General features: G+C 44.0%; 1 protein-coding gene across 2 annotated transcripts in view; it reads left to right on the forward strand.

Annotated features, from left to right (window-relative positions):
• PLCB1 (phospholipase C beta 1) overlaps window positions 1-12,961 on the forward strand; it is an 857,274-nt gene that overhangs the window by 673,716 nt on the left and 170,597 nt on the right. For both annotated transcript variants that reach the window (XM_042230393.1, XM_060397115.1), the window contains exons 13-15: window positions 2,472-2,556; window positions 3,858-4,035; window positions 12,140-12,207. In XM_042230393.1, the coding sequence (XP_042086327.1) occupies window positions 2,472-2,556; window positions 3,858-4,035; window positions 12,140-12,207 (331 nt within the window). The remainder of the gene's footprint in view (window positions 1-2,471; window positions 2,557-3,857; window positions 4,036-12,139; window positions 12,208-12,961) is intronic.

The raw sequence follows: 12,961 nt of genomic DNA on the forward strand, positions 1-12,961 counted from the left end.
GACCGCATGACAGAGAACAGAATCTACCTGTCACCTGTTTAGGGGCACCTGGAACATCACCCTGAAGTTCCTCTAAGAGTGAGAATATTCAAAAGTGGGGTGTTAGGGAATAAATCCTTCCTTTTCACTCCAGGCTTCTGAGCAAAGGAACTTGGGGCTCTCAAGTTCGAATCCTCAAGGAAAGTAACATCCTTGAGGAACCTGGTGAGTTAGTTCACCCATCACATGGGTTCACCAACTTGAGTGTATAGAAGAATCCTCCAGAGGGGGCCTCTTGAGACCCCTGAGCCCTGCTCCCTTCTTTCCTTCCTTTCTGACTCAGAACCTGAGATTCCAACATGGAACTTGTCTGTCTTCCCAGGAGGCCTTGAATCTGCTTTTCTAACCAGCTCCAAGCCCTGTTGATGCTGCTGATCTGTGGACCACACTTGGAACAGGAAAACCCCATTTAATAGCATCATTCCATGAAAGTGAAGTGGAAGCGCTGGACAGTTTCTTTTGTGCAACCTGGAAAGTAGTTGTTGTCGTTATTCACATTGTTGTTGTTGTTCATGGGCCACAGCCTTGCCATGGTGAAGGGGCTTGTGTAACTCAATGAAGCCTGGAGCCACACAGTGAAGGGCCACCAAAGATGGATGAGTCATAGTGAAAAGTTCTAAGAAACTGTGGTTCACTGAAAGAGGGGATGGCAACCCACTCCACTTGCCTGGAGAACCCTGGGGCAGAATGAAGCATGTAGGCCCAGGCTCAATGGGCTTTTCTAATCTACAGCTGCAGAGCCCACTGGCTTGGTGGAGCCCTGGGACCAGCTGTCTTTTGGGCAAAGATGTCTGAACTGTGAATGCCCAGGGATGCTCTTCCAAATCAGCCACTTCTACTTGTCCCTCAGCTATAACACATGATCCCCTAACAACCACTCTCAGTGCTTTTAGGATCAGTTCTTCAGTTGGCAGGGTTTCCTCCATCAGTGATACTGCTGGGAGAATTGCAGGATATTCCAAAGGCTGCATGAGTCGCACAGGATAAATCCAACTGGTCAAAATGGGTGTCATGAGAATTTGGGAGTTGTCATGTAGAGTTTTGCAAGTTCTGTGAAGCTCTGCTTTGCCTCCCCTTGCAGTTCAAGAAGGTAGTGAACTTGGGTTTGAATGTGAAGCCCAGAGAACTCATTTGACACCTCCTCTAAGTATATGTTTTTTTAGAAAGGTGATATGAAGAGTGCTTTCCCTATGGATCCATTGCAATATGATTTGAACCCCCAAAACATCCCCCTTCTGGAAAAAGCATGGTCCGTGATCCAGGTATAATAGTCATGGTAAAAGGAATAAAAATTAGAATTGCATTTGTTAATCAACTTGAACTGTAGTAAAGAAGTTTTATCACTTACCTATTCTTACTGCAGCCCCAGTTCTGCTAATATGTATTAACATTGCAGCACGTAGAGACAACTATTGGAAATCGAATCCAACAGCCTATAGATCAAATCACAGTCCATAAAACCTGATGGAATTGGATACCTTTATAATGATATTTTACATCCTACAGAATGAGAATGGCTTTTTAAAAGGTCAAGGGAAGCAGTTTTGAAAGATTACGGCTGTTCCCTCATATCAACTCTGTTTATATATGAGCAGGCTCTCATTCCTCCTGTCTAGCTGGCAGAGGCTTCCTTGCAGCACCGGGATCATCTTCCACTTCAAAGGTGTTTGCATCTATTACTTCACTTCATCTCCTCAGCATCCTCTGCCCCTTTCCAAGAACAATTATTTTCCTCTACTTTTTATAGATCCTGAGAGGTTGAGAGCCTGGAACTCAGCCCAACCAACTCAGCTCCACCAACTCAGCTCCAGCCTTTTCCCATCAGATCGAGTTCCCCTGGCATCTCATTAGGCTGACACCACCTTTGCACCCCTCTTGTGCACAAAAGGGCTGCAGACACCCTTCCCCAAGATGCCTGCTTCGCTTGTCTTTCCTTCAGTGCCCTTTCCCAAGCGGACACACTTCTGCCTGTCAGCCTTTTCGCTTCTGCATTTTTAGATTCTCTCTTTCTCTGTGTCCACCTTCTTCCCTCTCCTGTTTCTTCACCTCCTTGTAAATATTTCTTTGCAGTGCAGCTCTGTCTGTTAGACAAATCTCACCCAAAAATTCACAGAGTCATGAATGAGTTCTACCCCCAAGTATCTGGCATTTGACTTAGAATTGGGAAATTAACCAAAAGGGACTGAGTCTCTAACCCTGGGACATTCAAGCATCCAGGGATAGGCCGGTGACCTGCTGTCCCCTCCATCTGTGTCCTCGGTGGAAGAGCTTCCTCTCTCCACCTGCCTGTGGCATTCACATCCACACAAGTGGGAACTGCAAGCAGGAATTTAGAAAGATGAAAGGGGAGGAACGCCGTCTGTGTCCTGTACGGTGCAGCCCTGCTGAGGCTCTCTTGCATCACCCGCCCGCTTCCGCATCTCTCCCCTCAGGCCGAAGCAGCAGGCCAAGATGGCAGAGTACTGCAGACTCATCTTCGGCGACGCCCTCCTCATGGAGCCGCTGGACAAGTACCCGGTAAGTGTTCTGAGCCCATCCCGCAGGGGCGCACGCCTCCCTATGACCCGGTTAGCGGGGCTCCCTTAGCCCGCTCCGTGTGTCTGCCTCTTGGTGTGAGTCACGCAGTGGACCGTGAGCCCTCGGGAGGCTGGCGGGGAGCCCCTGAGGGGGCAAATCCCTGTCTGATTCCTCCTGTGCCCTCACCCTCCTCCGCTCCCTGCCCCTCGGGAGCCAGCCGGGGCTGCAGAATCCCCACCACAGCATCCGCCCACAGAGGGAGCCCCGGGGCACAGGCTCTGAGCACGTCCAGGAACCTCACCTCTGAAAGAGGCGGGCCAGGAAAACAGGACGCTGAAGGCGGTGCGGGAACATTCCAGCCTGTCCCTGCTGGCCACGCTTCTATTTCCTGCATATGCCCAGCACAATCCAGGCCGCCCTGTAGCTGTCGCTCCCTGCTTTGGGAAGGAAAGCAGCAGAAAGATGGTCTCATAGCCTCTTCCCTCCTCAGCCCCTGCCCCAGTCTCCACCCGTCTCTCCTGTTTTTACACCAGTCCTCAGACTGGTTGCAAGTGAAGAATTGAGGACCCGCTTACAGGAGCCCATAGACTGTCTAAAAATAACCTGTCTTGAGACTAGCACACATGCTCTCTGATAAAATATATAATATCCTTATCATGGGAAACTGAGTTTTCCCATTAGATATACAAGCTGAATACACTAGAAAGAAGGCTTGCAAACAGCTTGAATCTCAGGGCAGTGGGTAAATCTGAGGCCACCCAGTCCACTTCTGCTGAGGCCAAGAAGATGTGCAACTTTACAGTCTCCTGCCAGGATGGGGACTTTGCTGCTTTTAAATTGCATCATCTGAAAAGTCGATTCTGAAGACTTTCCCAGAAGCTCCTGCCTGTCTTTGCCATCTTCCTGGCAGGAATCACACTGTGACAAGTTTCTATCCTTTGATAATCCAAGCCGAGTCCTTCCAATCTGTTCTAAATCAAGATGGTTGGATTCATAGGGCCCAAGAGAAAACTCATGAAACTTTAGGTTAGCAGGCCAAATCACCCAATACATGTCTATGGCTGTATTCATGTATACTTCTGGTGGAAAAATAAAGGGTACAGTATTTAAAATACACCTTTCATGTGAAAAAATGAAGAGCTATGAACCAGCCCCTACATTAAGATACTTTAATGAGCTGTGTTGAAGGTAGTAAAGAACAGTCTAGAAGCTTGTGGTATCTAACGCAGTCCTTGGGTTTAGGGATAGAATCTGAAAGGAAAGGTCAGTGTTTTTAAAGAATGTGTTTTTCTTTCTGTTAGTTGGAATCTGGAGTTCCCCTTCCAAGTCCTATGGATTTAATGTACAAAATTTTGGTGAAAAATAAGAAGAAATCACACAAGTCGTCAGAAGGAAGTGGCAAGAAGAAGCTCTCAGAACAAGCTTCCAACACGTACAGCGACTCCTCCAGTGTGTTTGAGCCCTCGTCCCCAGGAGCCGGTGAGGGGCTGGTAGACTCTCATTCCTCTGTTATGTGTGGGTTTAAGAACGGCTGCTCTGGAAGGAACTTAGAAGGACTTTTAACATTTCCACCTGGGCACAGTAAACTGTGTTTGTTTCCTATTTCTGTTTTAAAGCTGGTGGTTTAAAACTGCAAAAATACGAGCCCCCAGTTCTGCAAGGCAGAGGCCCATGTGACCTCACCAGGCTAAATTCCAGGCATCAGCAGGGCTGCTTCTCTCTCTGGAGCTTGAGGGAATCATTCCTTGCACTTTCAGCTCCTAGAGACAACCCACATCCATTGGTTCATGGCCCCCTTCCTCCAAGTTCAAAGCCAGCAAGGTCCCATTTCACTTCTTCTGTCACCAACAACACTTGGAAAGGTCCTCTGCTTTTAAGAACTCACGTCATTAAGTTGGACCTATCTAGATGATCCAGAAAAATCTCTCCCACTTCAAGGTCCTTAACTTAATCTCATCTGCAAAGTCTCCTGTGCCATGTATTCACAGGACACAGGAGATGTTCACAAGGCATGGACATTTTGGGGAGGTCACCGTATAAGCCAAATAATCTCTGGAGGAGCCAGGTGGTTTTAATCTTCTCAGGACATTGATCCCTTGACATTAACAGCAGGTCTGGACCCAAGATGTTCACCAAATGCATTTTCATTGTTGAAGAGTTCTGAGTCATTAAGTTCATCCATATTTTCCAGAACTCTTTTAAAATGTAAATGGTAAGTTACTTGAATTATATACCAGAGCTACTAGATGATACTTAAGTTCAGTTCAGTCGCTCAGTTGTGTCCGACTCTTTGTGAACCCATGAATCGCAGCACGCCAGGCCTCCCTGTCCATCACCAACTCCCAGAGTTCACTCAGACTCATGTCCATTGAGTCAGTGATGCCATCCAACCATCTCATCCTCTCTCGTCCCCTTCTCTTCCTACCTCTAATCTCCCCCAGCGGCAGAGTCTTTTCCAATGAGTCAACACTTTGCATGAGGTGGCCAAAGTACTGGAGTTTCAGCTTTAGCATCATTCCTTCCAAAGAAATCCCAGGGCTGATCTCCTTCAGAATGGACTCGTTGGATCTCCTTGCAGTCCAAGGGATTCTCAAGAGTCTTCTCCAACACCACAGTTCAAAAGCATCAATTCTTTGGCGCTCAGCTTTCTTCACAGTCCAACTCTCACATCCATACATGACCACAGGAAAAACCATAGCCTGGACTAAACAGACCTTAGTCGGCAAAGTAATGTCTCTGCTTTTGAATATGCTATCTAGGTTGGTCATAAGTTTTCTTCCAAGGAGTAAGCGTCTTTTAATTTCATGGCTGCAGTCACCATCTGCAGTGATTTTGGAGCCCAAAAAGATAAAGTCTGACACTGTTTCCACTGTTTCCCCATCTATTCCCCATAAAGGGATGGGATCAGATGCCGTGATCTTCATTTTCTGAATGTTGAGCTTTAAGCCAACTTTTTCACTCTCCACTTTCACTTTCATCAAGAGGCTTTTTAGTTCCTTCCTCTTCACTTTCTGCCATAAGGGTGGTGTCATCTGCATATCTGAAGTTATTGATATTTCTCCCGGCAATCTTGATTCCAGCTTGTGCTTCTTCCAGCCCAGCATTTCTCATGATGTACTCTGCATAGAAGGTAAATAAGCAGGGTGACAATATACAGCCTAGACGTTCTCCTTTTCCTATTTGGAACCAGTCTGTTACTCCATGTCCAGTTCTGACTGTTGCTTCCTGACCTGCATATAGGTTTCTCAAGAGGCAGGTCAGGTGGTCTGGTATTCCCATCTCTCTCAGAATTTTCCACAGTTGATTGTGATCCACACAGTCAAAGGCTTTGGCATAGTCAATAAAGCAGAAATAGATGTTTTTCTGGAACTATCTTGCTTTTTCAATGATCCAGCAGATGTTGGCAATTTGATCTCTGGTGCCTCTGCCTTTTCTAAAACCAGCTTGAACATCAGGAAGTTCACGGTTCACATATTGCTGAAGCCTGGCTTGGAGAATTTTGAACATTACTTTACTAGCATGTGAGATGAGTGCAATTATGCCGTAGTTTGAGCATTCTTTGGCATTGCCTTTCTCTGGGATTGGAATGAAAACTGACTTTCCAGTTCTGTGGCCACTGCTGAGTTTTCCCAAATTTGCTGGCGTATTGAGTGCAGCACTTTCACAACATCATCTTTTAGGATTTGAAATAGCTCAACTGGAATCCCATCACCTCCACTAGCTTTGTTCGCAGTGATGCTTTCTAAGGCCCACTTGACTTCACATTCCATGATGTCTGGCTCTAGGTGAGTGATCACACCATCGTAATTATCTTGGTAGTGAAGATCTTTTCTGTACAGTTCTTCTGTGTATTCCTGCCACCTCTTCCTAATATCTTCTGCTTCTGTGAAGTCCATACCATTTCTGTCCTTTAGCCCATCTTGGCATGAAATGTTCCCTTGGTATCTCTAATTTTCTTGAAGAGATCTCTAGTCTTTCCCATTCTGTTGTTTTCCTCTATTTCTTTCCATTGATCACTGAGGAGGGCTTTCCTATCTCTTCTTGGTATCCTTTGGAACTCTGCATTCAGATGCTTATATTTTTCCTTTCCTCCTTTGCTTTTCACTTCTCTTCTTTTCACAGCTATTTGTAAGGCCTCCTCAGACAGCCATTTTGCTTTTTTGCATTTATTTTCCATGGGGATGGTCTTGATCCCTGTCTCCTGTACAATGTCATGAACCTCATTCCATAGTTCATCAGGCACTCTATCTATCAGTCCCTTAAATCTACTTCTCACTTCCACTGTATAATCAGAAGGGATTTGATTTAGGTCATACCTGAATGTTATAGTGGTTTTCCCTACTTTCTTCAATTTAAGTCTGAATTTGGCAATAAGGAGTTCATGATCTGAGCCACAGTCAGCTCCCGGTCTTGTTTTTGTTGACTGTATAGAGCTTCTTCATCTTTGGCTGCAAAGAATATAATCAATCTGATTTTGGTGTTGACCATCTGGTGATGTCCATGTGTAGAGTCTTCTCTTGTGTTGTTGGAAGAGGGTGTTTGCTATGACCAGTGCATTTTCTTGGCAAAACTCTATTAGTCTTTGCCCTGCTTCATTCCGCATTCCAAGGCCACATTTGCCTGTTACTCCAGGTGTTTCTTGACTTCCTACTTTTACATTCCAGTGCCCTATAATGAAAAGGACATCTTTTTCGGATGTTAGTTCTAAAAGGTCTTGTAGGTCTTCATAGAACCGTTCAACTTCAGCTTCTTCAGCATTACTGGTTGTGGCATAGACTTGGATTACTGTGATATTGAATGGTTTGCCTTGGAGACGAACAGAGATCATTCTGTCGTTTTTGAGATTGCATCCAAGTACTGCATTTCAGACTCTTTTGTTGACCATGATGGCTACTCCAGTTCTTCTAAGGGATTCCTGCCCGCAGGAGTAGATATAATGGTCATCTGAGTTGAATTCACCCATTCCAGTCCATTTTAGTTCACTGATTCCTAGAATGTTGATGTTTACTCTTGCCATCTCCTGTTTGACCACTTCCAATTTGCCTTGATTCATGGAGCTGACATTCCAGGTTCCTATGCAATATTGCTCTTTACAGCACTGGACCTTGCATCTATCACCAGTCACATCCACAGTTCGGTATTGTTTTTGCTTTGGCTCCATCCCTTCATTCTTTCTGGAGTTATTTCTCCACTGATCTCCAGTAGCATATTGGGTACCTACTGACCTGGGGAGTTCCTCTTTCAGTATCCTATCATTTTGCCTTTTCATATTGTTCATGGGGTTCTCAAGGCAAGAGTACTGAAGTAGTTTGCCATTCCCTTCTCCAGTGGACCACATTGTGTCAGACCTCTCCACCATGACCCGCCCATCTTGGGTGGCCCCCCGGGCATGGCTAAATTTGAGTTAGACAAGGCTGTAGTCCTAGTGTGATTAGATTGACTAGTTTTCTGTGATTATAGTTTCAGTGTGTCTGCCCTCTGATGCCCTCTTGCAACACCTACCGTCTTACTTGGATTTCTCTTACCTTGGATGTGGGGTATCTCTTCTCCGCTGCTCCAGCAAAGCGCAGATGCTGCTCCTTACCTTGGATAAGGGGTATCTCCTCTCCACCGCCCCTCCTGACCTTGAACCTGGAATAGCTCCTGGGCCCTCCTGCACCTGGGCAGCCACCGCTCCTTGGATGTGGGGTTGCTCCTCCCAGCGCTGCCCCTGGCCTCGGGTGTGGGGTAGCTCCTTCTGGCCACCACCGCTGGCCTTGGACATAGGGCAGCTCCTCTCGGCTGCTCCTGCACTGTCGCAGCCTGGCACTCTTGACCCCCGCCCCTGACCTCGGACGCGGGGTAGCTCCTCCCAACTGCCGCCCCTCACCTCAGACGTGAGGGGCACGGGCGGCTGCGACGGCGCACATAGTGCAGGCAGCTGCGACGGCGCACATAGCACGGGTGGCTACAATGTGCACCTAGCTTGGCCAAGAGGAGCTACCGCACATCCGAGGCCAGCGGCAGAAGCCAGGAGGACCTCATGCCCAAGAGGCAGTGGCCGGGAGGAGCTACCTGGCGTCCGAGGTCAGGGGCAGCAGCCGAGAGTGTCAGGCTGCGACAGCGCAGGAACAGCCGAGAGGAAGTACCGCATATCCGAGGTCAGGGGAGGCAGCCAGGAGGAGCTACCCTGCATCCGAAATGATGTTTAGTATCATTTATTTTCATATTAGATTTAAGTTGAAATAGACTTTTGTGATTGATTATAAAAGAATTCAAAGCGGTCACCCATTTCCTTTGACTTATTTATCATTTAGTCTAAGTTCTTTTCCAGTTCTAGGCAGTATCTTGGCAGTCTGAAAAGATCTGACATGATGGCATTATGAAGAGCTCCTGATTGGAGGCTGACTATGTAAAGCAAACTTTAAGCTTGAATCTAGAAAGTTCTCCAATAAAAAATTAGCTAACATTGGGACAGTGGCTTTGGAAAAGTATTTGGCAGCATCTACAGAAGCTAGGCTGAACAGAGGCATATGAAGCCCCTGTACCCCAGAGAATTCTGTTCCTAGGTATATAGCCAACAGAAGTGCATGGAGATATTCACCAAGAAGTATGGGCGAGAACTCTTAAAGCAGCACCACTCAGAATAGCGCATCCACAGACAGATACATTGTGCAGTAATTCCCCTCCTGGAATAATGTGTAGCTGTCTTCAGTGCACTCAACAACATAGATGACTCTCATTTAGAAATATAGTGTTGAGGAAAAGAAATCAAATGCAAAAGTAAGTGTCCACTGTCTGATCCCATTTATATAAAGTACGAAAATGCCAGAACTAACCAGGACTTGTAGAGGTCAAGAGAGGGTGACTCCTGGTGACGAGGTGACTGGAAGGGACCCAAGGAGGCTTCTGGTTATATTTTGTTTGCTGATCTGGGTACCATTGCTGTACACACGTGGCATGCATACTTCTCTGTATATCTATCATATGTCAATTAAAAGATTTAAAAAGAAAATTAAAAAATTAAAATATAAACTCTAGGTAAATCAGAAAAAAAAAGATTCATCAAGAGCCTGATTTATCTTTTCTTCTATTTTTCCATCATAGTTACCAATTACATTTATTGTTTACATTAAAATCCTTGTCCACAGATACTATGTAATTCCTAGAAAGATTTTTTTGGTAGTTTTTAAAAGTGCGTTTAAAACATAACTACACAATTCTGATTCTTTTTTCAAAAATAACTTCTATTCTCAGTGAGAATGTTCTTTTTGAAGTTTCGGAAAGCAAGTCAGTGACAGGCCACCGATTTCCCAGCACAATTCTATCCCTTGAGTAAACCAAGTAAACCAAGTCTTCCCTTGTGTGTGGGAGCTTGTTGTTTTACCATCTGCCTTCGCCAGTTCTCTCCCTCTTATTAACTGGATGCGTAAGACAAATGATGATTTTTACAGGCGATGAACATTATTGCTTAATTCAGAGAAAGAGCCCCAATCTGTTAGTAATTCAGTGGATTTCCTAAACTAGCCCAATTCTCTGTTGTGCAATATTTATTTATCGTGATGGAAATTTTTTGACATTTATATATGTAAGTAGGCCCCTGAATAAAGACCGCTACTAATTTGCCATTTGGCTTGTTGATGTGCTCAGTATTGGGAAATCAAGTAACTTGAAAAATGGAATATTTCTTATACAAAAGCTAATCTACTTTTCTTAGCACCTATTGGTGAGATCTTCCCCCAAGAGATCCAGCCCTTTGCCTGTACACTTGTTTAAAGAACTAGAATAATTTATTATTATTAATATTATGCAACAGGATTTCTTCAAGTTCCCTCCAAAATCTAAGGGAGAAACCACGTCCCTGCTCATAGAGTAAAGGATGACAAATTCTTTCTTTCCCACATAAAGCAGAGAATGGCATGATTATTTGAAATTCTGGTATGTTGTACCATGAAGCACCTTAAATTACTCAATAAAAAGAACCTCCTCTTTAATTTAAAAAAAAAAAGTGGTTACCAAAATTTGAGACAATAAATTTGACTCTAAGAAATTTTGCATCGACCTCTTAAAAGAATGTATCTCTACAGAATAAGCCGTGTTTTCTATTCAAAGTGGAATTGATTCACCCTTATTAACTAACACAATATTAGCTTCATAAAACAGTTATATGTGGCTTTCTTTAACAAACAAGCCATAAATAATAAACCATGTTGGTCCCAGACAACTTTTTCCTCTAAAGATTATTTCATGAATACTTTGCCCACTGCTCTTGTTGTCAGCCAAGTGAAAACATTAATAAGCTTCTTGGAGGCAGTGGCAGTGCCGTTTACAGAGCCCGAGCAGGGGAGTTAATTTATAGATGGCAGGAAGGGGAGGCCCTTACTGGCCCATGTAAGCTGCCTCGTTGTTGAGCCAAGGTTGCCATCTACTGGGTTTATTATGCTATTGCACTGTCTGGACACGGGAAGTCAAATCAAACAATTTAGAAGTATGCTGTTTGTTACTTTTTACTTGATATCACTGGGTCTAACTGAATCCCAGAGCTGTGAAGAACAGAATGCTGCATGCCAATATGACTCTTTAAGTATGTAATGATGATTAAGGATGTAAACATCCACCTAAACTTTGGAGAGAAAAACAATCTATTGAAATGCCAGCATATTGGCTAAATATGAAACTGCATGAGATCTGATTGAGGGAGATTCCCATGCATAGTTATTTAAGATTCACCCATTTTATTCTGCACTTTTAAATAGAATATGCCATTTGTAAAGATACATGCACTGTTTAGACAACAGTTCATGCCTGTGTGCCTGCTAAGTTGATTCTGTCATGTCCAACTCCTTGCAACCCCATGGACTGTAGCCCACCAGGTTCTGCTGGCCGTGGGATCCTCCAGGCAAGAATACTAGAGTCTGTTGCCATGCCCTCCTCCAGGGATCTTCCCACCCAAGGGATCAAACCTGCATCTCACGTCTCCTGCATTGGCAGGCAGGTTCTTACCACTAGTGCCACCTGGGAAGCCCTTAGACAACAATGCCTCCATCAAATAAGCCTGCAGACAAATCACAGGATATAGTCAGTACCTTACAGTTCTGGAGAATCAGGTTGCTGCTATAGCCCCTGTTCCTGTCCCATCTCTTGTCCTCTACTTCCACTTCCATGAGGTCCTCTCTAGCCAAGGTCACTGAGCGCTGGCCAAGAATCACATGAAGAGTTAGGGCTGAGAAGAAAAGGGAAAGATGGAAAAGTAATCGTTTATCTGTTTTAGGTCATAGAGACCCTGAAAGAGGATATATACATCAAGATAGGATATGTGTACTAGAGAGAGGTAACTGTAAAAGATGCCATATGCTTTGCAAAACATAGATAAAAATGCTAAGACAAGCATCTTTTATAGAGTTTGGAAATTTCACACATCAAATTTATAAAAAAAATTCAAGCCCAGTATAATGCTTTACAATTAATAAAATTTAAATATCCAAAAGGATAATTTTAGTGAAAGGCCAACTTTCAAGGAAATGTTTGGTAAATATACATGTTACATGTGCTTCAAACCTGTAATTGCTTGTTTGCTTCATGATCTGTTATTAAAATTTGACAGGAGAAGCTGATACAGAGAGTGACGATGATGACGATGATGATGACTGTAAAAAGTCTTCAATGGATGAGGTAGGTTTCTAGGGCTTGACTTCTGGTCAGAGATTTTTCACCAACTTGCCATTCCAGTCCGCTCGCTCTGAATGTAGTTCTGGTCACCTTCTGCCATCTAGTGGTAAAAATAGTTTAAAACTGAAAATGCAAAATTGATCACTAAACCAAGTATTGTGTTAAGCAAAGTTCTCTCTAAGGAACAGTTTTGCTGAGGCTGTCTTTCATCAAATGTAGTATCTTGAGGATGAATTCAAAATTTGTGATCTCCATCTTCCCACTTCAGTTTTTGAGGCAGTTAAATGGATGTCATGGTCCAAAGTCCAGAGAAGACATGAGGTTTGGAAAAATGTTTGTAAACTTGACATTAATTTCCTCCTGATGATTTTGACCTTTGTTTGGCTGCCTGGCTTGTAGGATCTTAGTTTCCTGACCAAGGATTGAATCCAAGCCCCAACAGAGGAAGCCTGGGGTCTAACCCCTGGACCTTCATGGAATTCCCCATTCTTATATTTTGGAACCACCAGAGATTTCTACTGAATATTTATGTATATTTAATATTTAGAAGTTCAAGATTCCCCAAATAACTCAGAAACATTAATTGCACAGACTCTAGAAGAAAATCAAGGATAGGTCAATTGACATTTTAAAACATTTAGCAGGAGTCCTGTTCAAAAAATGTATACCGAATCTGCTTTCAAATATATTGAAAAGTATGCCTCAGTAATTGTATCTTTACAATTTAATTAATAAAGATAAATAACAAATAATAAGC

Source organism: Ovis aries, chromosome 13, assembly GCF_016772045.2.
Source record: "Ovis aries strain OAR_USU_Benz2616 breed Rambouillet chromosome 13, ARS-UI_Ramb_v3.0, whole genome shotgun sequence".
Lineage (NCBI taxonomy): Eukaryota > Metazoa > Chordata > Mammalia > Artiodactyla > Bovidae > Ovis > Ovis aries.